We start from the raw sequence: 24826 nt of genomic DNA, 5'->3' as shown, positions 1-24826 counted from the left end.
CCTTCAAAATCCAAAGTGTGGGGCCGGGGATTTAGCTCAGTGGTTTCGCTGCCTGCTGCGCAAGCACAAGGACCCAAGTTCGATCCCTGGTACCAAAAAAAAAAAAAAAAAAATCCAAAGTGTGAGCCTGGCCTGTGGTGCACGCCTGTAATCCCAGCACTAAGGAAGTTGAGGCAGTGTGCTCAAGGCCATCCTGGGCACATGGTCCAAAGCCATCCTGAAATACATAGCAAAACCCTGTTTATACACACACACACACACATGAAAAAATATGGTGTATGCTTAAATTTTAAAAATTTATTACAGTGAAAGACACATTGCCACGGGTTTCCTTCAAAATATTCCCCCTTGCTTTGAAAACACCCCATTGTTCTTGCCACTTTCTGAAGCAGTTCTAGAAGTCCTTTTCTTGAATGTCTTTGGTTGCACTGTCATAGCTGCCTAGATCTTGAATCGATTCAAAATGTTTACCTTTTATGTCATTTTGACTTTGGAGAAGAGTCAGAAGTCACAGGTGCCAGATCCAGTGAATGAGTTGGATTGAGAACACATGATAATATTTTATGAGTTTGTTGAATGGCACTTGGCAACAGCATTCACCGTATTTTTGATCATATCCCATAAAGACACTTTTGGAAGAGGACTTGCAAAACTGCTTCAGAAAGTGACAAAAGCAATGGGATAAATGTTCAAAATGAATAGTCAATTTTTGAAGAGTATTAATGTCAATTTGTCCTTTGCAGTAATCAATTTTTAAAATGTAAATATCGACCATATTTGTTGATCATCCTTATAGATCCAGTACCACTCTCTTCTCTCCCTCCACTGCCCTCACCCTGGTCTCATCCACTATTGTCTCCCCCTGGACAGTCACAACAACCTTCTCATTGTCACCCAGCCCACCTCCAAGTGTTTGTTTGGTGGCCCTTGAACATGTGAGTCACGTCAGATCCCTCATATGCTCAGAGACTTCCTGTGGCCCCACCTCACTCAGGGTAAAAACCAAAGTCTGTACAATGACTGCAAGGTCCCACAGACCCGTCCTGTCACCTCTCTGCCCTCCTCATCTCCTTTCTCCCTCCCTTCCAGATGTTCTGGCTCCCTCAATGTTCCTCAGACTTACCAGGCATGCTACCTCGGGACCTTGCATTGGCTGCTCCCTCTACTTGGAATGCTCTTCCCTGCAGACAGGTATGAACCCTTTACTTCCTTCATGGCTTTATTCAAATGCCTACTGCATGAGGCCTAAGCTGGCCACCCTGGCTAAAAAATGCCTGTATCCCCCACTCGCACTTTATTCATCCATTATGGTAAATGTCATTTCTAACAGATTAATTCACCTACTTAATGTCTCCCCCAGTATAAAGTTTATAAACTCCCTTGCGAAGGATTTTTGTCTGTCCTGTTCACTGCTTTACCCCCAGTGCTCACTACAAGCCTTGGCACAGAACAGGTGCTCAGCGAATGTTACTTGCTGAATGACTGAACTCAGCAGGACAGTTGGCTTGAGACTAAAGGATGTGGGGGGAGGAGAGAATTGAGGTAGGTGGTTGGTGCGTCAGTCTTGCAAGTGGACAAGGCACGGCAACGAAAATAAAGAACACAGGCTGAGACTTTGTCACAGACATTTCTTGGAGCGGATCTCATGCCCCCCTCCCCCAATGACAAGGCTGGGTTTTTGGCCCCCATCCTCCCAGCCTGCACTGACACTAATATTGAGGTCACAGACTGGCTTGGAATCAAGATCAGGAAGATAAATGTTGAGGCGCCTCCCCCAAGTCTGGGGGCCAAGCATCCAATCCGAGGGGCAAGCAGCTAGGAAATTGGGCCTGGGGGTTCCAGGGTCTGAGGTCTTCCTGGGTCCCAGGGCAGCCCTCCATGCACCCCTGATTTGGGGGCCATGAAGGGTAATCATGGATCAGAGGTGGGTATCAGCAAGAAGCAGGACTGAGAGACCTGGGAGAGGCGGTGCTGGGGGTGGGGGCTGGGGAACCTTCCCCAGTCCCCACCACTTTATCCAAAGATCCCACAGCACCGTACAGCACTCTGATCCCCTGTCCCACCCCTCCCTAAAACGAGGTAGGTTAAGAATGGAGCTTCCCCCCCGCCCACCACGGAAGGGGGGAGACCGAGGCACAGAGAGGGGGTGGGGACTCAGGCTGCCCCAGCCCCCAGTCCCTCCGCCCTCAGCTCTGGTGGGTCTGACAGTGATGAGAGCTGGGCAGAGTGGGAATGGGAGGGACATCCCCCCTTCTCTCACCCATCCCAGGGTCTGGTTGGGAGAGCTGAGTCTCACAGGTTCCGGATGAATAAATAGTTAATAATTTTAAAAGAATCGATAGAAGGATCTATCGCTTGAACTCCACAAGGCCATCCAAATCTGGGTAATGAAGAAAGGTAAAATGCACATTTCCAGATGCTTGAGGCCAGATGCAGGTCCCAAGCCCATAAAATAAGTGAGACTGTCTTCCTGTGAGAACTTGGTCCCTCCATGCTGGACACCAGATCTTAAGTACCCTGGACATCCCACTCTCCCCAAGTGGAGCCTCATAGGGCCATAAAACAAGCTTTCAAAAGCAACCCCTGACTCTGAGATGGAAGAGGTTAATGGAAGGATAGACTTGGACCACGGTTAGGGCTCAGGATTGGACTTGGAGGAGGATCTACAAGGCCAGGATGACAGGGGTCCCCACAGAGCCATAGTTAGTCCAAGTGTCTATGTGCAAATAAAAAAAGACCGGCCTTCCTCTGGAGGCCCAGCTAGGCCAGCAGCCTTTGCTATGTTCCATACACCATCACAGCTGTGTGCTTTTGCTTAGCCAATGGCCTACACAATCATCTGCGGCAATGCTGCGCCCTCCAGGTGGAAGTGGGGAGTGCCAGGAGGTTCTGGAATACAGGAATCTGGGCTCAAAATGGTAGGGCTTTCCCCCTAGGCTAAGGGATAATTCTGAGGATTTCTGGAGGCTTGAGCTGTGGTTCTGGGGACCAGAATTCCAGAGTTTGGAAATTTGGGGCTTCAGGAGCCCGTGGATGGCAGGATTCAAGGGACAACAGTTCTCAGAAGATTCATGAGTGGGGGCTGGGAAATCACGTGTAGAGGCATCTTGGGGTTTCATCAAACTAGAGAAGGTTGAGGCAATAGAAATCTGGAGTCTGAGAGTACTAGGGTCCTGGGGCATCTCAGATCTGAATGTCTGGTATGGAGGACCAAGATCTTAGATCAGGAACAATCCCAATGTTGTGGGGGATTGAGTCCTGTAGCTGGGGGTGGGTGGCACCTTGGAGTCTTGGATCCAGTGCTCTTAAAGCACCTTGGGGTTACTCAGGAGCTGAGGGCCAAGGGATCAGAGGTCTGGGTTGCCATGACCATCCCATTTTAGGGGACTGGGAATATGGGGCTGGAAGGAAGCCAGAGATTGATTCTAGGACATTTTGGCTCTCAAAATCCAGTTCCAAGGGGACTGAAAGGGGCTATTTGAGGACTTGAGATCAATGTCTTGGGCCTGAGGTGCCAGTGGCTGTCATTCATATAGCTTGGGTAACAGGCACCTCCAAATCCATATATGACAACCAACGCTCCCAAGAACACTGGTTTGTAGTGACTAGAGTATATGTAGGCCTTCAATAACTGGCTCTCAGAGGATCTTGGGGTCTGGTATTTGGAGCCTTGGAATGGGCTTCTCCAATCATTTTGGTCAGAGAACATCTCATGTTTGAGCACATCCAAGGACTCAGTACACCTTAAGTCTGCTGTCCTACAGCAACTGAAGTCACTTGGATATCTTACATCTTGGTGTCCTGGATTGCAGGTCAGGTCTGTGGACACTCAGGAGTGGGTGGATCTGGGCCAGTGTCTGGTGATTCCAGACCATATCAGTCTCAAGCCCAGGACGGATTGGTGTCTCAGGGATCCTGGGGCTACAGAATGTGTCAGATGTGGGTGCACCAGGTCTCAGGTGAACATTCAGGGACCATTTGGGGGTGGTTCCAGGTCCTCTGATTGCAAGATCCGGGAGTAATTGGATACAGGCAAGATCAGGTATTGGCAATTCCTGACTAATTCTGGGGCTGCAATCTGAGAGTTCATGGTGTCAGGTGTGGCAGGGATCTGGGTTGGTCATTTGGACAGAGAGTCAAGAGTTTGAGGTCCCAGTTCCTCTCTGGGATCTGTGTATTCCTGGGGCCCTCTGAGATGCAGTCTAAAGATGTCAGGAATCTCTTCAGTGGGAAGATGGATGGAGAATCCAGAACTCAGGACCTTTGATAGACATCCTAATGATGCTCAGTCTGGGGTCACTCAGTCCTAGATTTGGGGCCCAGGTTCCAGGTCTGGGATCTCTCGGTCCAAACTCAAGCTCCAAGTTCCAGATGTGCCTAGGTTTGAGTTTTAGGTTCAAACCGAATCAGTCCGGGATCCTGGACCCTCAATGCTGGGTCCTTGGTCCTGCTGCCAGACCCTCCAGGCGGTCCTCACCGCGCAGCCTCCTCGTGGCGACCCCCACAGCCTGCGCAGCCACAACGTGCTGCGACCCAGTGGCACGCGCGCAGAGGCGCGTAGCAGCACAGGCAGGGCACGGCCAGCGAGAGTGCAGCCAGCGCTGCCCAGCGCGCGGCGGGTCGCGGGTGGCCCGGCTCGCAAGCGCAGGGGTCCGAGAAGTCGCCCTCGGCGTCTGACAGGCAGTGGTAGAGCAAGCTCTCGGCGCACCACAGGCAGCTGAGACGTCGCACCAATAGGCGACCTGGATCCGGGGCCTCAGCGCAGCGGCCACCACGCCCGTCCGCTCGGCGGCGGAAGAGCGCTCGGCAGTGCACACAGCGCGCAGCCTCCTCAGCCTCGGGGGAGCCCTTGGCTGGCGCAGGGGTGGGGCCTGGGCCAGGGGGTGGGCGAGCCGGGGGAGCTGGGGGCACAGCCTCGGTAAGAGGGGCAGGTAATGACACTGGGGGACCCAGGGCTGCGCCCCTCAACGTGCCAGTCTTGGCGAAGCGCACAACACAGGTGGATAGGGCAAGGGGCGCAGGTGGTCCGGAGCGCCGGTAATCCTCATAGCCGCGGCCACCCCAGCCCGGGCCTCCTGCCCCTGCCACAGGATCTGAAGGCTCCGGAATCCCCGTGAATGGTAGAAGCGGAGGGTAGCTCTGCAGGATGAAGGGACAAGGAGAGTGGGATAATGAAGCCCATGACTCGCACCCCCCACCACCACCACAATTATCCCAGTCCCAGAAGAACCTAGAAGCCAGGTGTGGTGACCTGCCAGCATTCTGGGAGGCTGAAGCAGGATCACGAATTCAAGCACAGTCTGGGCAACTCAGTGATTTAGTGAGACCCAGTCTCAAAATTAAAATAAAAATGGGGCCGGGGACTTAGCTCAGTGGTGCTGTGTCTGCCTGGTAAGGGCAAAATCCTGAGTTCGATCCCCGTACCAAATAAATAAATAAATAAATAAATAATAAATAAATGAAAATGAAAATGAAAGAGCAGGGGATGGGATATAACTCAGCATGAAGGCCGTGGGTTCAATTCCCAGTATCGCCAAAAAATAATAATAAAAATAAAATCCCAAGATCCACCTACAGGCCTCAGGCTTCCAAGGATCCTGCTCCTAAAACCCTCCTAGGCTCAAGATTCAGACTTCCAAGATCACAGCCTGCTCCACTCCCAAGGTCCCTTGGCCCTCTCTTCTCAGGAACACAAAGGAATCCAGACATCAACCCCATACCTTGAAGATCTAGAGCCTAGTGGCTTAAGGCTCCCAGTTCTGCCACTCTCCAGATCTAGGTGTCTCAGCCCCCAGCCCCTTCAGATCCTGGAGTTCTGGACCCTAGCCACCTCCTCCTTAGGATGAAGGAGTCCAGTCCCTGGGCCTCTTTCACTCCCTTGAGTAGCAAGCCTGCCTATGTGAACTAAGCAGTCTTTTGTTTTGTTTTGTTTGTGTTTTGGTCTGTTGCTGGTTTTGAACTCATTATGTAGTCCAGGCTTGCCTAGCACTCACAGCACTCCTCCTGTCAGCCTCCAGAGTGCTAGGATTACAGGCATGCACTACCATGCCTTAACTAAGCAGTTCTAGGAGCCTTTCCATGAGTATCAGCATCCTCTAATATACCCGGAAAATTGTCCAAGGCATCTCCCAAGCCTTTCTGAAATTCAGAACTCCCTCAAACCTCAAGAGTGCAGGAAACATACGAAGCCTCTCGCCAACCCTCAGAGAAACCCAGGCCTCTATCCCACCCCACTCAGCAGGCACATCAGCCATTTCCTGGCATCTGTGTGTCCCTTCTCACCCTCGTGGGCCTCAGCTCCCTTAGGGACCCCAGCACCAGTCCCCATTCCACCCAAATTTCCGCTGGGGGTCGCACCTGAGCCGAGGAGCGGCCCTGGGGGGGCGTGGTCGGCCCAAAGGCAGAGGCGGACTCCACAGTGACGATGGGGGCTGCTGGCGCGGTGGGAGGCGTCTCCTGGTGGCTGTGACTGGAGGATGAGTCGCTGTCCACGTGGGACTGGGGGAGATAGGTGGCCTCAGCGTGGAGAATCTCCCCCACACAGCCCGTGCCCCCACAAAGGCCCCTCCCATAGAAAGCAAGGGCTCTGGGGCCGCGCAGGCCTGGGTTCAAGTCCTTCTCACCTCAGAGCTCACCTCTGAGCCTCAGTTTCCTCCTCTGTAAAATGGGGATCATAATAGTACCTATTGGTAAGGATGTGGTTAGGACCCATTGTAAAGGGCACAGCGCGTGCCCGAAGTACAGGAAGAGCTGGAAATGATGATTATTAATATTAGAGTCCTCTTCTTAACTGCTCAGCTCACCAACCTACAGAACATCAAAGCATCTTCTCGCTTCTCAGAACCCCTCTCTCCCTTGGCCACTCAGCCACCTTCCTGCCTTGTTCCCACCACCACATCTTTTGTGGACCCCCGCCCCCACCATGCTCTCCTTCCCATCTGAACCAGGCTCTAGCTGAAGGCACTTCCTAGATCCTTAGTTTTCCTTTCTGTAACTTGACCATGATCCTTACTGCATCTGTTCATTGCCTTCAGTACACATCTGTTGAGCACCGCGGCATGCAGGACACAAGGTCACTGTGCAGGTCTGAGCCAGAGCACAGCATCTTTTGAATCAGGATGCCAAAGACAGGAACTGTCTGTGGCTCCATCTCTACTTCCCATTATTCTGAGATTCTGCCCCCGTTTTCACCCAGGGAACCAGTTCTATTCCTCCAGGTAGTCTCAGCAACTCCCACTGTGGCCAACAAGTGTCAAAATGTACCCAACATTCTGTGCATTCGTTCATTCATTAGCTCAATTTATCCAACACATTTACTGAGCACTTACTGTATACAAGGCACTGTTTTAAACATTGGGTATGCAACAAAACATCAACATAAGATCCTTGTCCTTCTGGAGCTGACATTCTACCAATAGAGATGGGCAGTAAACCAATAGATAAGAAAACAGTCTTTTCATGGTGGACGCCCGTAATCCCAGTACTCAGGAGACTTTGGTAGAAGGATTGTCAAGAGTTCAAGGCCAGCCTGGGTTACATAATGAGTTCAAGACCAGGCTGAACTACGTAGCAAGCCCCTGTCTCAAAATAAGGAAGGAAGGGCCAGGGATTTAGCTCAGTGGTTCTGGCGCCTGCTTCACAAGTGCAAGGTCCTGAGTTCAATCCCTGGTACCCGCCCCCCCCCAAAAAAAAGGAAGGAAGGAAAGAAAGAAAAAGAAAGCCTGATAAGGGGCATTGAGACATAGGAAAGAGTATTCCAGACAAAAGAAACAGCTAATGCAAAGGCTCTGAGATAGGAATGTGCTCACCCTGTAGGAGTGAGGTAAGGAGGTCAGTGTGGCTGCAGCCCAGTGAGTGAGGGGACAGGAACCCAGGACCGGATGGTATGGGAGCTTAGGTGCCACTGTAAGGACTCAGTCCTTTCCCTTGAGTGGGCTGGAGCCCTGGGAGTGTTCTGGGAAGGGAGGGCTGTAATCTGACTCAGCAATCAATGGGACCCCCCAGGCTGAGTGGGGACCAGATAGTTGGGGATAAGGTGGGGGGTGACAATGAGAAGCTGTTCAGATGGTCCAGTTAAATGAGATTGGACAGTACCAGGTGTGAGGTGGAGTCTGACCATTGTGAAAGTAAAACCAATATTTACTAACAGATTAGATGAGAAGCATAAAAAATAAGAGGAGTCAAGGATGATTCTGAGGTTTATAGCCTGAGTAACTGGTACATGCAATTGTCACTCATTTCATCATTGATTTACTTTCTTTTTTTTTCTTTTGTGGAACTGGGGATAGAATCCAGGGCCTCTCACATGCTAGGCAAGAGCTCAATCCCTGAGCTGCATCCCTAGTCCCCTTTACTTTTAATATTCATTCATTTTTAGAGTCTTATCCTTCTTTTTCCTGCCCTTTCACACTAGAATAAAAGTTCCAAGAAGAAAGGAACTTTATTTTAGCCACTGATGTATCCCCAGTGCCTAAAACATTGCTGGTACACAGGAGGTGCTTACTAAGTACTGGTGAATGAATGTGTGAATCGCCATACAAGAGAAAAACTAGATTAACTGAGACTGAATTGACATTAATAGTGTAGGGCTAATCTGTGTCCCCAGCATGTGCCCTGGTGCCCGCCACAGTAGGTGCTCAGGAATGTTCTGTAGACCAAGAGCCACTCCCTACCCTCCCAGCAGGGAGGTACCCCAGACTCACCGTCAGAGGGCAGGGGGTCTCTGCGGTGTCCTGGGAAGGGGAGGAGGAGGAGGAAGAGGAGGGGGTGAGCGAGCCTGGGCCAGGAAAGAGGCAGAAGAGTGAGTCCCAGTCCCAGCTTCTCCTACCCCAGACCCCCAGCCCAAGTGCCCGACACTTGACCCACTTACCTCGGCCCAGGGCAGCCAGCGCAGCCAGCAGGCTCTTCTGGAACTCATCAGCCTCAGCAGGGCTCTGAAACGTCAGCCCAAACTTGCAGTCACCCAAGCTCCAGTGGTGGAAGATGGGGTTCACTTTGTTGTAAACCAAGCCTGGTCTCAGGGTGCATTCCAAGGTGGTCTGAGGGGCAGGAAGGTCTGGATCAGACACCCCTTTCCCCAGCCATACCTGTGACTCCCCCTCAGGCTTTCTACATACTCCAGGATCCCACCAACCTCATTTCCAACTGTACCCCCAACCCTGATATCTCAGTACAACTTCCCAATTTTATGAAATGCAACTTTTTTTTTTTTTTTGGTACCAGGGATTGAACTCAGGTCCTCACGCTTGCGCAACAGGCGACAAAACCACTGAGCTAAATCCCTGGCCCTATGGAATGCAACTTAATACCCAATATTTCCTCCAATCCTTTGATCCCTACATTTTTCTAACATCTTCCTTTGATGTCCCAGGAAGAACTCTCAAATTTACTGAATGCCTAAAAAATATTGTTAGTCCCTTTCTGATAAACAACCATTCCCGCTTATGACTCAGTAGTACTCCTCAGATTTTAATGAACATGTCAAAATATTATACTTAATCCCCTAGTGAAGTCTCAATAATTTTCTGTAACCTTACCCCAAAAGTATTTTTATTATACTTCCACAGATTACCCTCAATGTTGCTCAACATGCTAGATGTTCCCTCGTATCCTTGCCTAACATCATTCCTACATGCCCTTTCACCTTTCCACGTCCCCCACATCATTCCCCTGGTGTGAAATGTTATCCTTTCCCTAAGCCCTTTTGCTTTTCTTTATCTCCCCCCACCCTTTTTGATCTTGTGTAGCCCAGGCTGGGCTGGAACTCAAAATCCTCCTGCCTCAGTCTTTCAAGGGCTGGGATTAAAGAAAGGTGTGTCATTCTCCTTCAGCCTTTTCAAAATAATACAAATCTTCCTACTACATCCCCAGATGAAACTTCCACATTGTCTCTCCAAATCCTGCCAGACAGCCCAGTTATTCCTGCTGAACTCAAATTGTTGAACCCAATCTTAGGGACCCAAGCAATGAATTTGACATTTCCAAGCTGCCCCCCAGCAAATTCCTCCAGATACTTAGGGCAGACAGGGGTCAGTTGGTGTAGGGCCTCATGGTGAGGATCTCTGAGCAAGATGGAGCCACGGGAGGGTTCTGAGAGGAAGAGGGACATGATTTGAGTCGGGTGTGAGCAGGGGCCCTGTGGAACAGACTGGGGTTGGGCGGGAAAGCCGGAAGAGGGCAGGGAGACCAGTAAGGAGGGACTAGCAGGAGATGCAGTGGACAGAATCTGCCTGATATGCCACATACTCCCGAAATTCCCAGTTCTCCCCAGGACAGATATTTACTCCCACACTCTAGCACAGCCCCAGGCTGGGAGACACCCTGCCTCTCCTCTGCACTCCCAGCCCCATTCCCCTGCCACCCCAGGGCCCCACCCGACCCCACGCCCCAAGGTGGCTCACTTTCTGGTCCCGGAGGCGCTCCCCGTGGATGACGTAGTGCCCCTGGCGGGCCCCCCCCTCGGGCCTGGCCCCTCGGACCCGACACACGCTCACCTGGCTGAGGCCCCCGCCCCCCACAGGCAGCCAGCCCCCACTGGAGTCATCTCGGGCCATCACCACAGCTCGGACCCGCACCATGTACCTGCAGGAGATGGGGAAGACAGGGACAACAGTCAGTGACCCCCAAATCCTGCCCTCCCTTTCAGTGTTCCCCTAAGCCTGGTCTTCCTTCTATCTTTGTCTCTCACATCTGGACCCACTGCACCCTTGGCCACCAATACCTCTCATGCCCACTTTCACCTAGCATGGCTTCTTCCTTCCTGTGACATCTCTTGTCTCTCACGTGTCTTCTTCCCCAAATCTACCTCTTCTCTCCATGGCCACGTTTCCCCCATCTTTCCCACCCCATCCCCACAGCCTGGGTTTTCCACTTCCACTTCCCCTCCCCCTCGGCTCATCCCCTCAACCCTGTCTCCTGGCCTCTCTGCACATACCCACAACCCCACCCTTCGTCCCCCCTCGCAGCTGGGTTCCTGCGCATATGTATTTTCTTGGGGCCCATCAACTCAACTCCCATTCCGCCAACACTGCCTCCGCACCCTGTCACCCAGGCCACTGGCTGGGTGAGAAACCCTGGCTCTCTTCTTCCCCCCACCCCTTCCCGGATTTATGAATGAGACCGGATGCAAAGCTCACTGAGTCACCCAGCAACGGGGAGATGGGCAGGGAGAGAATCAGAAATGGCCAGAAAGAGAGGCCGAGAGAGAGATGGAGGCAAGGAAAGCCAGAAACGGGCGACCGAAGAGATCCTGGGAGCATTTCATTCACAAAAATCAAGGCTGCTCCTTCAGGTCCCAGCCGAAGGAAGCCACGGGGGAGAAATGAGGGGATTGATTCCCCCTCTCCAGTACCCTTCAGAAACACTTTACCCCGCCCCCTAGCTCGGGGAACGTAGCCCTCCGCCCAGTAATCGGGATTAGCGTTCAGCCCTCCACTGCTACCCAGAGCAGGGACCCTGGCGTCCCAATCTTAGGGACCCAAGCAACGAGTTCTAGCCCCCTCCCCCACCTGCAGGATGCCGGGTTTCCCCAGCCCTACGGGAGGGGAAGGGGCGGCCGCAGAGCCCCCGGCCCCCTTTTCTCAATGGGATGGGATTTTGTGAATGAGCAGTCACGTGATGCTGCTTCCTTTGTCCGCCCGCCTCCCCCGACAACAGGTGAAGCAGGCAAAGAGGGTAGGGGTCCCCCCAGGGCCTAGCTAGCATAGGGCACCGGGATTTTAGAGTGCCCTACGCTCCCCACACATCTGTGTTCCCAGGGGGAGTGGTCCTTGAAGTTCCTCAATGTTGAGGGTCCAAGACGAAATTTTGTGAATGGGGCGTCCTCGGAGGAAGTCCGGGACCCCTAAATGGAGACTGGTAGCCCAAATGGCTGCCGCGCAGTTTGGGGGCCACCACCCCTGGTCCTCCCGGTCGGGATCCGTGGGGGCCCGGGTGCACAGAAGGCGCGGCGCGGTCCCGGCCGCCCCCTCTCCGGGTCCGGCAGTCCGGCAGCCCCCGCCCCCTCGCCGCCGTCGGCACCTGCCTGGGAGGCTCCGGCCGGGCTCCGAGCGGCGGCGACGCGGCCTCCTCCTCCTCCTGCTCCCTCCGGCTCCCTCGCTGGCTTCGGCGGCGCTGGAGACGGGCACCGGGAGCCGGGGCTGGGGGGAGGGAGGGGGAACCTGGAGGACGGGTGGGGGGGAGGGGGCGGTTGGGGGAGGGGTGAGAGCGAGGCGGGCACGCTTGCCCGCTGGGTCCTAGAGCCCGGCATCAGCTTCAAGGAATAACCCCCCAGCCCCATTTCCTCAGGATCCAGAGGAGATCCCCCAGTTTCCCACTCCTCTGCCCCATTTGTCCCTGGTTCGAAGGAGAAGAGGGCACTGAGTTAGGGCCTGGTCTCTGGCCCCTAAAGAGGGTGGTCTCGGATTTGGGCTCTAAATGGGAGGGGCCGTGTGCCTGGCAGGGTTTGAAAAGGGGTGGGGCGAGCAGGGTGCCTTCTCCAGGGGGCGGGGTTGAAGAGTCTGAGTGAGGAGCCGGCAAGAGGGTGCGTCATGGAAGGGGCGGGTCCACGGTGGATAGGCCCGGGCTCGCAGAGGAAGGACAGTCAGTCTTGCAGAAAGAGGCAGCCAGCCCTAAAAAGGCGGAGTTTCAGGGATACATTCCCTTGTGGGCGGGGCAGATGAAAGGTCCCCCCAAAAGGGGAGGGGCTATGTAGCAGAATTTTCGTGGGCGGGGCTTTGGGAGGACTAACGGAGGGGCGGGGCATTCTGAAGGGGAGGAGCTAAAGATAACGTTCTAAAAGGGGGCTGTGCTCGCTTCAGCACCACACATACTAAAAGGGTGGGGCTTAGGACTTGAAGGCCTGGGGCTGGGAAAAAGACACTCAAGTATTTCAAAGGGAGAGCCAGGTTGGTAAGGGGCTCGGCTCAAGCTGGTTCAGGAGGCGAGGCCTCGAGCTAGGGGGCGGGGCCTAGGCCTCGGGGTCCGCTGGGGCTATCTCGCCCACAGCCTCACCTCATCCCCGTTCTTTTCCGTTATTTTCTGCTACGGCCGTTCCCCGCCCTGCCCTGGGCCCAGGGGGCTGCGGTGTGAACTTGGTCGGGCTGAAGGAGTCAGTGAGTGGAGTCTTCTGGGTGGAGGAGCCAAGGCAGAGTTTGGGGAGAGGGGTGGAGCCTGAGTGTAGAGACCTGAGTGGAAAAAGAAGTTCAGAGTGAGGCTTGAGAATCTGCCCCTGGCGGGGGGGGGGGGGTTCCAAATGATAGAGGGTGGGTGATTGGGTGGGCCAGAGCTGAGCACTGAGGGATTAACACGATCAGAATACTTGGCACAATATTTGTTAGGCAAAGGCAAGGCCACACTGGAGGAGGGCGAGGATGAGGGGTCCACTCCCTGAAAAGGGCCCAGTCCTCCTGAGCCGGGTTAGAGTGCAGGGAGAAAAGCTTGAGCTCCTGGGCACTACCATCATTAACTGTGTGGCCTGAAAAACAGAATGGACTACTGGTCCATGAGGTACTGGCACTTGAGTCCGGGGCCTTTGCACTGAGCTACATCTCCAGCTTTATAAAAAATTGGGAGGGGGGGTACCGAGGATTCGAACTCGGGACCTTGCACTTGCGAGGCAGGCGCTGGAACCACTGAGCTAAATCCTCGGCCTTACAAAAATTTTTTTAGTAGGTCGATAAGTTGCCCAGTCTGGGCTCGAATTTGCAATCCTTCTGCCTCAGCCTCCCAGAGTGCTGGAGTTACAGATGTGAGCCACCATGCCCCACAAGATCTGAGTCTTGATGCCTGGAGATCCGGGCATGGCCAAACAGTAGAGATACGATTCTAAATCAAGGGAACAAAATGGAACATTAATACACGAAGGGGTTGGGGCTTAAGTATCTAAACAGCGGCTAGGAGGAGCCATGAGAAAGTAGGCAAGGGAGACTCAGGAAGAGGCGACTAGCGACTGGGGCTCAATGGATATTGGAGGACAGGGGCAGGGCCAACGCAGACGGAGAAGTCCAAGAACAGCCTGCACCATGGGGTCCCCACAGCCCTGGCTCACTGACTGGCAGTTTTTCTGATCGCAGTGTTCGATCTCGATCTCCGTAGGAAATGGGGAACGTCCAGTCGGAGCGGTCCGTGGGTGCAGGCTCCCAAAAAGAGGCCTTGAACCACACCTCCGACTCCCGCCGGACGTCCCTGGTGCAGCCCGAGGTGACTTCCTCCTCCCCTGCCACGCGCCCGGCTCAAGGGCTGGGTGTCTGGTTCCCTGGCAGCTCCGCGCCCCCGGGACTCCTGGTAACCCCGGAGCCCCAGGCCTCACCCTCGCCCCTGCCCCTGACCTTAGAACTGCCCTCGCCAGTGACGCCTCCTCCAGAGGAGGCAGCTGCCGTCTCTACAGCGCCCCCACCCGCTGTGGGGTCCTTGCTGCCCACGCCGTCTAAGTGGCGAAAGCCCACGAGCACAAGGGTGGCCCGGATCCGAGGCCTGCTGGAGGCGAGCCACAGCGGCCAGGGTGACCCTCTGAGCGTCCGCCCGCTACTGCCGCTGCTGCCCAGACAACTAATCGAAAAGGACCCCGCCCCGGGGGCCCCAGTCCCGCCTCCGACTCCTCTGGAGCCTCGGAAACCGCCACCGCCGCCACCTTCCGACCGGCAGCCCCGGAGCCGCGGTATCACTCCAGCCCTGGCCACCTCTGCCACCAGCCCCACCGATAGCCAGGCCAAACTCAGCGCCGAGGGCAAGACGGCCCGCGGGGTCCGCAAAGGGTCGCCTCCCCAGGCCGGCGAAGGCGAAATGGCCCGGTTTTCGGCTTCCGAGTCCGGGTTGAGCCTGCTGTGTAAAGTCACCTTCAAGTCGAGGGCCCCTTTGTCTCCTGCGGCAGCCTCCGGTCCCTTAACAGCCAAAGCCTCCCTCAGGGGCGGCAGAGGCAGGGGACTCTTAGCCACCTCGAGCGCCATCTCCTGCACTCAGGTCCTGAAGCAGGGACCCTTGGCGCCTGGAGCCCCTCGCCCTCCCGGAGAGGTCCCTCGTGGGGCACTGGAAACCGAAGGTGGTGAAGGAGAGGGTGAAGGGTGTTCTGGTGGCCCCTTGGCGCCCGAGTCCCACACCCGGGCCCTACCGCCACCCGCCTACACCACCTTCCCAGGCTCGAAGCCCAAATTCGACTGGGTGAGCCCCCCTGAGGGCCCTGAACGCCACTTCCGGTTCAACGGGGCTGGAGGAGGCATCGGGGCGCCCAGACGGCGCCCAGCAGCGCTCTCGGGGCCCTGGGGCTCCCCTCCACCCCCGCGAGGGAAGAAGCACCCAATTCCCGGGCCCCGGAGGCCCGCACCTGCCCTGCTGGCGCCGCCTATGTTCATCTTCCCGGCGCCCCCCAGTGGCGAGCCCGTGCGCCCCATGCCTCCTGGTCAGCCGCAGTCACCACGGCCACCGCCGCCGCCGCTGCCTCCGCCCCCTCCATCGCCCAGGCCACCAGCCACACGGGCCCTGGTGTCTCCACCCATACCGCGGCTGCCGGCGCCCCAGCAGATGCCTATGGCAGCGGTCCGCCCGCCCACTCCACGCCCCGGTCCTGGCCCTGGGGAATCAGTCGTGGTTCCTGACCCAACGGCCCCTTTACCCCCCACCTTGGCTGCGGATCAGGACCCAGCCCCCGCCCTGGCAGCGGCCCCATCCCCATCCCCATCCCCAGCTCCCGCCACCACTGAGCCATTGCCCCCAGCTCCCGCGCCCACCAAGACACGCACACGTAAGAACAAGGGCTCCCGCTCAGCCAGAGGAGCGACTCGTGAAGACCGCTTGCCTGGAGTTGGTCCTCGCCAAAAGACCGTGACTGATAGCAGGGTTGGTGGCAGCGGGGCCGCTCCGGCCAGGGCAGCTAATACCAGTGCTGTGCGCCACTGGCCACCCTTCCAGGTGCTTAACTCTTGTTCCTGCAAGTGTTACTGTCGCCACCAGCCGCACCATCGCCGCCTGCCAAGCAACGTGTCTGCCTGGTGAGGGGAGGTCAGGAAGTGGGAGGAAGGGCATAGCCCTGCAGTCCCTAACCATTGCCCAGTCCTGAGCCTAGGCTGATCCTTGACCCTCTTTCAAACCTAGCTGAGCTCCAATCCTTCAGCACCACCAGGGAGCCTGGATCCCATACTGAGTGGGGAGAGACAATACCTTGGCCTAGCCCCTTGGTATTCTGATCCCAAAGCCCACACTAGCCCTCTTGATACTCTGGAACCATGAGGGAGAAGCAGGTCCCATCAGGCCTGACCCTATTCACTGCCTTGACCCTGTACCTGCAGGCACAGAGGGATAATGTCCCATACTCTTTAGGGATGGGAAGATGTCTTCAAGAAACCAAAAGGGGGTTAATGTAGGCCTCCTGCTGTCCTGGACACAGACAGAAACCCTGGCCTCGGCCCCTCAGGCCTCTGGCAACTTGTCCTCATTCTAGGATCCAAAGTTTTAACCACCAAAGGGCACTGATGCCCCTGCCACTGTGCTGCAAAATCTATTCAAGTCCCCAGATCCAGAGGGTACACTGCATCCTCTGCCTCCTCTCTACCCCCATACTGAATCTCCAGATCTGACCCCTACTCTGAAAATAGCCTGGCTCCAGATCTGACACTACCCTGGACCTCTTAGGGGCTTAGCTGGGGCACCATCACCATCAGCCCTTTCCCACTCTAGGTAGATGCAGCTCTGCCCAAAGCTGCCTTTGGACATCCATACAGCCACCAGGAGTTTCCTTATTCAGATGGGGAAAGTGAAACTCTGGTCACAGACAACCTGTTGGTTCTTCCTTCCTCCCAGGCTGGACACAACCACCAACCACCTGAGTGAGCCACCCTGGGTCACCACCATCAAGCTGGCTGGCTCCCTGGTAGCTGGGCTGGAGCACTATGACTTGCAGGCCACCCATTCCGACTGAGTGCAATCCACTCAACACCCTGACTTCCCCTCCATGCCAATAAAGTATCCAATGCAGACGGCTGCCAGTCACCTGCTGTGGGCTGAAGGAATAGGGTAGGGGAAGCCAGAGGTTTCGTGGGTGGTGGGAGGGATGCCCACGCCCTGGTTCATGCCTTTTGTTCAGAGGGATCGTCCTGGTAGCCCACAGACAGATTCCATTTCACATGTCATTTGAAAAATTATTTAATCCATTTTCAACATGTTAAAAAATTGGGACACAACCCCTTTGCTGAAAAGAACTGGTACCCTGGTCCAGCATTCCAATGTGCTCATAGCTGGCTGAAATAGACCCTCTACCTGAGACTGGTGCTGTCCCGTAAGTCACAGGGCCACTGGGCATGTGTTTGAGACCTGAAGCAGTGGCCACTGGACAGAGGCTGACTGGTCTCCAACCCCCAAGAGGCCCACCATCCTGACTGGGGAGACAAGGGCCTAGAAGAGCAAATATCAATCCACCTTTATTGGAGGACAGCCTGCACCATGACTGTTTTTAAATAACCACAACCTGCCCACCCCCAGGCCCAGTGGGCTCAGACAATCATTTCCAGCTGCCGGGCATACTCGATGACCTGCTTGGCCAGTTCCGTGGAGGGGATGGTGGTGTCTTCTGGCTTCTGCTGCTGGCTGGCAAAACTGTAGTAGTTGTTGGGCCCCAAGACCCACCCTCGCTGCAGAAAGGAAGGGATCAGAAATGAATGGGGTGATTCCAAAGGCTTCCTCCCCCTCCCATGGAGCTACCACTCACACACACACACACCCCATGGCATCCTTTTCTCACCAACCCCCTCTATCCACACAACTCTAGGCAAGAACTTCTCTACTTCAGTTTCTCCATGTTGGTAATAAGGACTCTAATTACAGTCTTCTCTACATTGGCTCTGAGGATTCAGTGAATCAAAACCTCCACAGCACCAAAACTAATGTTGCCATCACTCAGACTCAGTTTCACCCACTTCCATGGTCTATCCTTGACCCTCCTTCTGCCTCCTGCCTCCTGCCTCCTGCCTCCTGGAAAGGCGCTTATCAGGGTCAGCACATGAGTTAGCATCCCCAGAGGCACTGCTTCTGCTCAAATGCAAAATGAAGTAAAGTCTTATGGGAAAGTCTGCTGCCTCTAAGAAATTCTAAGCTAGGGCTGTAGATTTAGCTTAGTGGTGCTGTGCCTTCCTTGCCAAGTGACAAGGTCCTGAGTTCAATCCCTGGTACAAGAAAGAAAAAGGAAGGAAGGGAAAAAAAGAAAGAAAAAGAAAGGAAGGAAGGAGACAGGCAGGCAGGGAGCAAGGAATTGTAAACTAATAAGGGCAAAAGCCAACATGTAGGAAGGAAGGGAGGGAGGGAGGAAGGAATTGTAAACTAATAAGGGCAAAAGCCAACATGAAGAGTGCCCGCTTCTACCAGATGCCAGGTGCTATGCTCAATTCAGCCCACATGTCAGCTCTAGCTCCATTCTATGGAGCTCAGAGGCAATTTGTTTAAGGTCACACAGCTGGATTAAATCCTAGGATTCTCATTCCTTCTAGTGTTCCTCTAGACTACCCACTGCTCTCCAACACTGTCATTAGTGCATCCTGTGGCTCCATGGCCCCTTGCCCTGCACTCCAGCCACCTTCTTGGCGTAGTCTGTCATCTTTTTGGGTGTGTTGAAGAAGAGAATCCTGGTGGCCTCAGTAAAAAGGATTTTCTCATAGGCTTTCTCAATGCATCCAGCAATCTCATCCCTGTGGGAAGATAATAAGGTTCTTATTACCAAGTACATACAACTCCCAGGTCCTGTCCTCCCAAGCCTGACTGGTGTCATCTCTGACCCTTCCCTTCAGCACTGGTGGATGGAATATGTTACCACCTCCTTTACTGATGAAGGCTCAGATTCTTCACCAGAGACTCAAAGCAGGCAGGGCCACAGGCATCCACATCTAGATTTCTCTGACTCCCAGAACTGTGGAACCAACTGTGGACCCCAGCTCTGAATCTCCCTCCTAGCTACAGGACTTAGGCCGTCTGAAACCCAACCTGGGATTCCCATGAAGGGATCTCTGCACAGAAGACCCTGCTTGTCAGGATGCTGCACCCTGCTTCATAGATCCCAAGTGGGGGCCATGTATCCATTGAGACACCAAGGACACCAAAGTACAAAACAGCAAGACGTGAAGTGATATCAGAATGGGGACAGGGTAAGGTCAGAACAAAACAGTGGCAGGGAGGAACATGTCCATTTCTGAGATGTCACATTTCTTAGGCCCAGTATTTGGGAGAGCTAAGATATTTCAAATTTAAAAATACCCTAGGGCTGGGGTTGTAGCTCAGTGGTAGAGGACTTGCATAGGGTTCACCCCAAGTACCACAAAACAAAATACCTCTAAACCAGCCAGGTACAGTATTCCTGGTCTGTAGTCCCTGCTACTCAGGAGGAAGAAGTAGGATTGCACAATTCAAAATCAGCCTGGAGAGCCAGGGATTTAGCTCAGTGGTGCTGCCGCCTGCCTCGCAAGCATAATGTCCAGAGTTTGATCCCTGGTACCAAAAAAAAAAGTGTACCAAAGCTAGCCTGGGCCACACAGCAAAAAAATAAAACAAATGCCATGCCAGGAGTGATAGTGCACACCTATAATCCCAGCAGTGTGGAAGGCTGGGCTAGGAGGATCACACGTTCCAGCCCAGGCAACTTAGCAAAGTCTTTCTCTTAAAATAAAACATAATTGGCCAGGGATTTAGCTCAGTGGTTCCACCGCCTGCTGCGCAAGCACAAGGACCTGAGTTCGATCCCTGGTACCAAAAAAATGGGGCTGGGGATTTAACTCAGAGGTTCCGCCACCTCCCTCAAAAAGCAGAAGAACCTGCAAGTTCGATCCCTGGTACGAAAAAAAAAAACCGTAATAGGCTGGAAATGTAGCTCAATGTGAATATCCTAGGACAGTCATGGTGAACCTATGGCACACATGCCACAGCCAGCTGCCTGTCTCATTGAAAGCTCTAAAATGCTTGCCATTACTGTGCTAGGATCAATCCCCAGTCTCACACAAAATAACAACAAACCAATCTTAATTTAAACCCAAGAGGCTGCTTTTGTCACCCAAAGAATGGAAACTCATTTCAATCTGCTGCTTTACTCAAGTGAATCAACTCTGCTACCACTGAGATACCCTTCTATATCTCAGGGGACTTGTATGTCATACTCACTTCTCACATGCTATCACCTGTACACACAGCAACTGAAGGGGCTGGCAGGACATGGTGACCCTATTCTAGAGAAGGGAAAATTGAGCACTCCATAGATTAGGCACTCTGAGGTAAGGCCATGTGATTCATGGGTGCATCCCTGGTTGAAAGGCTGGAGCACCTGTCACAGAGGCAGCGCGGCCCCTGCCTGATAAGCTGTCTCAGCACCACGCCCAGACTCAGTCTGACACCTGTGGCCACTCATGGGAACGGTCTGGAACAAGTGGAGGTCTGTTGTCCACCATGGTGTAAGCAGCTCTGGCTCACAGAAAAGGAGAACCAGAAAACCAAGAAGACAGGAAACGTGCCATTCTACCCAGATCGTCAGCAGCCAGAACAGGATTCAAACTCAGAGCTGTTTGATGCCAGGGTCCAAATTCTTTTGAATCCCAAGGGGCCTAGGCCCAACACACCTGATAGTGTCCAGCAGGATGTCAATGAAGAAGGTGTAGCTCTCGGCAGGAATGTTACCCTTTGCCAGGAACACCTTGTTGTAGCTGCCCTCCATCAGGTACTGCAGAGGCCAACCATGACAAAGAGGATGAAGAGGCAGCACAGAGGCCTCCCACACCCATAATCCCCATTCTGCCAGAAACCCACCACACAGCCATTTACTCCCCAGCAGATTTTGCTCCTCCTCTGGCTTACACACGCACGTATGTACTCATTACACATATTACCTCATTTCCTCTCCAATTACAGGAAGGAGATAGCCCAGGTCACTCCCCTCCATCCCTGTGCCCAAACTGTACTGCCTGCCCTACTTGCCCTCTGCGAATTCCCTTCTCACAGACAAATCCTCCCCAGACCCCAGCCAAGAAGCAACTTCCTAACCCCAGCTCCTCAGGCTTTTCCTCTGGCCTTACTCACCTTGTCCCAAACACTGTCTTCTTTGCTGTCACTCAAACATAGCATAGTGTTCTGGACACTATACTGGCTGCTCCTCTGCCTGGATTTCCACAGGATCTGCTTCTCAGCCCTTTCAAGTCTTCCTCCAATCTCACCTCTTCAGTGAGCCCTTCCTTGATCCCCCATATAAAATTCCACTCTTGCCCCCTAATCCATACCTTTTGCATTATTTTTCTCCATAGCCTTGACATCCGACAGACTACACAGGTTACTTATTCTTTGGTTCCCTGACTCCTTCACCTAACTATCATCTCCACTAGGATCAAGGATTCTGTTTGACCCTGCACAGGCTGAGAACCCACCGTAATGCCTGATACACAGCTGGGGCTCGTTATTTGTTGGATGCAGAAACAAATGAGTCCATGGGTTTGGCATGGTAAACCCTGAACACTACTACAGAAAACTCTCCCTAACATCTGCCCCAGCATCACCACCCTGGCCAGGCCCTCCTTCCCCCTTCCCAGCCTCACTTGTTCGAGGGACACGGGGTGCTTGATGTATACGTTGGTCTGGATGTCCTTGGCAGGCAGGCGCTCCAACTCTGTGTGAAACTCAGCCACTCGGTTCTGGGACAGCAGGAAGAGGAGGTTGAGGCCCAAGAGCTGGTGCATGTAGGCCGACTCAGGGAGCTGCTCCCTGTGGACCAGGGAGGGAAACCAAGGTAAGGAGGACTTGAGTGTCCCAACCCAGGAGCCCGAGCCCCTGTTGTACCCTTGAAGGTATTCAGGATCTTCGGTTTTCAGATGAAAAAACTGAAGCTCAAAGGGCACAGGGAAGTCACTGACAAGTCATACCAATCCAAACAAGTGACTTGCTTCAGTAAAGTGACTCAGCCTCAATTTTCCCAAATATAAAATGGGTCGATGGAGTCACAGAATCCATCTCATGGAGATGGGTTAAATGAGTAAAGGTAAAGTGAATTACACAACTTAACCCAGGTAAAGGTATTAGATACAAATAAACACTGCATAAGTGTTGACTGTGATTATATTAAGAATCATCATCTCCACTTTGAGGAGGAAATGAGACTGAGAGGTGAAGACCCCATAATCATTAAGTGGCAGGATATCTCAAACCCATCTGTCTGACTTCAAATCCTTATTAATCCAAGCAAGTGTCATTCAGGTTTTGTTGTTGTTGTTGTTTTTGTTTCTTTTTTTCAGACAAGGTCTCAATATATAGTTCAGGCTGGCCTAACAGCAATCCTCCTGCCTCAGCCTCCCAAGTGCTGGGAGTACAGGCGTGCGCCCACACACCACCTGGCTATCATTCATTTTTATATTCAGCACACATCCAGTGAGTTCCCGCTCTTGGCCTGACTTTGAGGTAGGCAGTGCTGAGGACACAGCAGTGACCAAGGCAGCTCTAGGCTCTGCCTCTAGGAAGTTCACAGTCCAATGGGAGACAGATAAAGGGATGAAGGAGGCATAGGCAGAAAGGTCAGCCAAGGACAGTATTGGAAGCCACAGCAAAAAATTGGTCTCCCAGCCTGAGGGCCCCTGTGAGTCAGGACAGGTGATGAACAGATGATCAAGAAGGTCAAATTTTAATGTTGGGCCTTGGGATAGTGTTGTTGCTCAGTGGCAGACAACTTGCCTAGATGTGTGAAGCCCTAGGTTTGCTTGATCCCCAGCACCAAAAAGGAAAAAAGTTACGTGTCATAAAGATACTGGTGGCTGCTATAGAACATGAATCAGAGGGAACAAGGCTGGGGTTAGGATGTTGTGTGGATGTAGTAAAGGGAGATGGTGGACTGGAGTCCTACGGGAACTCAATCACACAACCCCAGTCCCAGGACCTCCAACCCAACTCCCCAACCCTGTAGTTTCTGAGGACACAAACAATCACAACTGCAGGGATTCCCAGGAGAAGGAAGATGACCTGTGTGGCCAGAGCACCAGAGATAAAACAACTGCCAAGGAACCACTAGCCCTCCCCATTCAAGTCAGGGCCCATCCTCACTTGTAGTCAAAGTAGTAACATTTGAGCTGAGCCATGTAGCGCTCGAAGGAGGGGATGTCCTTTCGTAGGATGCTCCACTGGGCGCCAATCTCCAGTATGTCACCTGTGGGTGACAGGGTGGGCTCTCAAGAGGTGACTGGGATTGCTCCTCTGATCAACAGTGCTGTCATTCCTGCAGAAACTCAAACCCACCAGCAGCTCCTCCCCACCCAAACCCTAGTGACACTCACGGGCCAGTATGAGCTGCTGTTTGGTCAGCTTGGTCCCTGTGGTTGGCAGGAAGTTGAGCTCCAGCAGAACCAACTGAAGAGGAGGAAAGAAAGAAAGGAAAGGAAACGAAATTTCAAGTACAGCTTACCTACCTTCTCCGGCCTTTTTTTTTCTCCATCTGAAAAATGGAGCTAACTACCATCCCTGACTCATATATTGTTATAAGTATTAAGAGTCAGTCCTCATAAAACACCCAAAATAGGGCCTGAGCACACAGCATGTGCTCATTTAAGATTACCTCATATTACAATTATTAATAGCTCCACTGGGAACACAGAAGAAACAGTGCTTGACCCAGTAAAATCAAAGGGGTGTCAGTTCTTAGCAGATCTTTCCCAGTTTGTTTGGGAAAGAAGAGCTGGACTACCCCAAAATCTACACCAGGGAAGGGGAGACATTAATCTTCTCAGGTGACCCAGCCCACATATCATTCTTTGGTAGACTCAGCAACTTTGTTCAACTTAATACAGTATATTTATATTCTCTCCCAAACACACTGGGTCTGAAGCAACCTGAACCCCATACTCCCAGGTTTAGTTTTGCCCCTACAACTAAGCTGGGCTCCTTCCCCACGGAGATGCATCCCTAAACCCCAGATCTCTCAGACCCTAACTTGGGCTGGTCTTTTTTATTTTGGTATCGGGGATCGAACTCGGGTCCTTGCGCCTGCAAGACAGGCGGCGGAACCACTGACCTAAATACCCGGCCCTTTGGCCTGGTCTTAAGTACAACATCCCCTACACACATCGACATCTCAGTGTCTTGCTTTCATCACCTGTGCCCTCATTCCCCACTTAGTCTTGTCTGGAACCCGTGATCAGAAAAAACCCGACACACCCACTTTGCCCCTACAATCAGAAAGCAAAATTGTGAGCACCAAAATTTTACCGCCTCTCCCGACTCTGCCATTAACTAGTCTTTCCATCGCTCCCTCCCCATCCCCTACCCCATGGAGTTGCTTTCAGTGCGTCCCAGGCCCTCTTTATTTCTTGACCCCTCCAAGCTCTCCGAACCAATTATTCTGGATCTCCGGACCTTTCAGATCGCGGAACCTTGTTCAGGTGGACACCGAGGACTCTGCGGTGGCACGGAACCTGGCTGTGATCAGACCCTTCGAAGCGCCCACCGCAAGCCCCTGGCTCCCTGGGCCCGTCGACCCTACCTTGAGGCGGCCCAGCTCTTCCCCGCATTTGCTAAGATTGGGGCTTTTGCGGTTCCACTCGCCCTTCAGTTGTTCGTACATGCCGGCTGCGGCCTGCAGGACAGCACCCGAGGCCGCCGCGGTGCTCGAGACTCCCGTCGCCCCGTTCACCGTCGCAGCCGCCATCTTCCGTGATGCGGCAAACCTCCCGCCCGGTTTACGGCAGCGACGCCTACGAACTCCCGCTCGCCGGCGGAAGTAGGGCCGAGAGGTGGAGTCCAAGGCTGGGGGCGGTGCTACGACTACCCGCCTCTGTCGGCGGAGGGTGCTGTGCGGTCGTCGCTGCCCTGCAGGCGCCCTCGAAGCCCTGCCCTTAATGAACATTTCACTTGGAGCTCC

The 24826-nt window shown here is 53.6% G+C and overlaps 3 protein-coding genes across 8 annotated transcripts; 1 reads left to right on the top strand and 2 right to left on the bottom strand.

Annotated features, from left to right (window-relative positions):
- Nucleotides 1-1611: 1611 nt before the first annotated feature.
- On the bottom strand, nucleotides 1612-15419 carry Spred3 (sprouty related EVH1 domain containing 3). 4 transcript variants are annotated; one of them, XM_021239695.2, is made up of 8 exons: nucleotides 15299-15419; nucleotides 12991-13163; nucleotides 12019-12608; nucleotides 10401-10581; nucleotides 8870-9038; nucleotides 8703-8776; nucleotides 6358-6498; nucleotides 1612-5139 (listed from the first exon to the last, which is right to left on the bottom strand). In XM_021239695.2, exons 4-8 carry the CDS (start codon nucleotides 10575-10577, stop codon nucleotides 4474-4476), a joined length of 1227 nt encoding a protein of 408 aa, XP_021095354.1. In that variant the 5' UTR covers nucleotides 10578-10581; nucleotides 12019-12608; nucleotides 12991-13163; nucleotides 15299-15419; the 3' UTR covers nucleotides 1612-4473. The 4 variants fall into 4 exon arrangements, with proteins under 4 accessions (XP_021095354.1, XP_004859105.1, XP_004859106.1 ...); XM_004859048.4 differs by having other exon boundaries at nucleotides 12023-12608; XM_004859049.4 differs by having other exon boundaries at nucleotides 10494-10581; nucleotides 12023-12608.
- Ggn (gametogenetin) lies at nucleotides 12778-16946 on the top strand. Of its 3 annotated transcripts, none has more exons than XM_021239691.2 (3): nucleotides 12778-12884; nucleotides 14074-15962; nucleotides 16771-16946. In XM_021239691.2, exons 2-3 carry the CDS (start codon nucleotides 14077-14079, stop codon nucleotides 16886-16888), a joined length of 2004 nt encoding a protein of 667 aa, XP_021095350.2. In that variant the 5' UTR covers nucleotides 12778-12884; nucleotides 14074-14076; the 3' UTR covers nucleotides 16889-16946. The 3 variants fall into 3 exon arrangements, with proteins under 3 accessions (XP_021095350.2, XP_087047236.1, XP_004859103.2); XM_087191110.1 differs by lacking the exon at nucleotides 12778-12884 and adding an exon at nucleotides 12937-13091 and having other exon boundaries at nucleotides 14052-15962; XM_004859046.4 differs by lacking the exon at nucleotides 12778-12884 and adding an exon at nucleotides 12997-13091.
- A 150-nt stretch (nucleotides 16947-17096) lies between these two features.
- Psmd8 (proteasome 26S subunit, non-ATPase 8) lies at nucleotides 17097-24826 on the bottom strand. Its single transcript, XM_004859045.4, has 7 exons — nucleotides 24449-24826; nucleotides 23247-23319; nucleotides 23017-23119; nucleotides 21525-21690; nucleotides 20559-20659; nucleotides 18536-18647; nucleotides 17097-17597 (listed from the first exon to the last, which is right to left on the bottom strand). Exons 1-7 carry the CDS (start codon nucleotides 24809-24811, stop codon nucleotides 17460-17462), a joined length of 1056 nt encoding a protein of 351 aa, XP_004859102.2. The 5' UTR covers nucleotides 24812-24826; the 3' UTR covers nucleotides 17097-17459.

Source organism: Heterocephalus glaber, unplaced genomic scaffold (genome assembly GCF_053883595.1).
Source record: "Heterocephalus glaber isolate CG9 unplaced genomic scaffold, H.glaber_assembly_v1.0 deba00001561, whole genome shotgun sequence".
Classification (NCBI taxonomy): Eukaryota; Metazoa; Chordata; class Mammalia; order Rodentia; family Bathyergidae; genus Heterocephalus; species Heterocephalus glaber.
The sequence above is the reverse complement of the archived record's forward strand: the minus strand, read 5'-3'. Positions and strand labels throughout refer to the sequence as shown.

Excerpts from the sequence above, each read along its gene's own strand:
- Psmd8 (XM_004859045.4), bottom strand. The coding sequence starts at position 24,811 with ATGTTCATTAAGGGCAGGGCTTCGAGGGCGCCTGCAGGGCAGCGACGA. Across the intron at positions 23,320-24,448 it reads AAGAGCTGGGCCGCCTCAAG|TTGGTTCTGCTGGAGCTCAA; the intron begins GTAGGGTCGACG and ends CCTCCTCTTCAG. Across the intron at positions 23,120-23,246 it reads ACAGCAGCTCATACTGGCCC|GTGACATACTGGAGATTGGC; the intron begins GTGAGTGTCACT and ends TGTCACCCACAG.
- Spred3 (XM_021239694.2), bottom strand. The coding sequence starts at position 10,243 with ATGTGGCATATCAGGCAGATTCTGTCCACTGCATCTCCTGCTAGTCCC. Across the intron at positions 8,777-8,869 it reads GCTGGCTGCCCTGGGCCGAG|GCTCGCTCACCCCCTCCTCT; the intron begins GTAAGTGGGTCA and ends TTCCTGGCCCAG. Across the intron at positions 5,140-6,357 it reads AGGGCCGCTCCTCGGCTCAG|AGCTACCCTCCGCTTCTACC; the intron begins GTGCGACCCCCA and ends TTCATCCTGCAG.
- Ggn (XM_021239691.2), top strand. The coding sequence starts at position 14,077 with ATGGGGAACGTCCAGTCGGAGCGGTCCGTGGGTGCAGGCTCCCAAAAA. Across the intron at positions 15,963-16,770 it reads CCAAGCAACGTGTCTGCCTG|GCTGGACACAACCACCAACC; the intron begins GTGAGGGGAGGT and ends CCTTCCTCCCAG.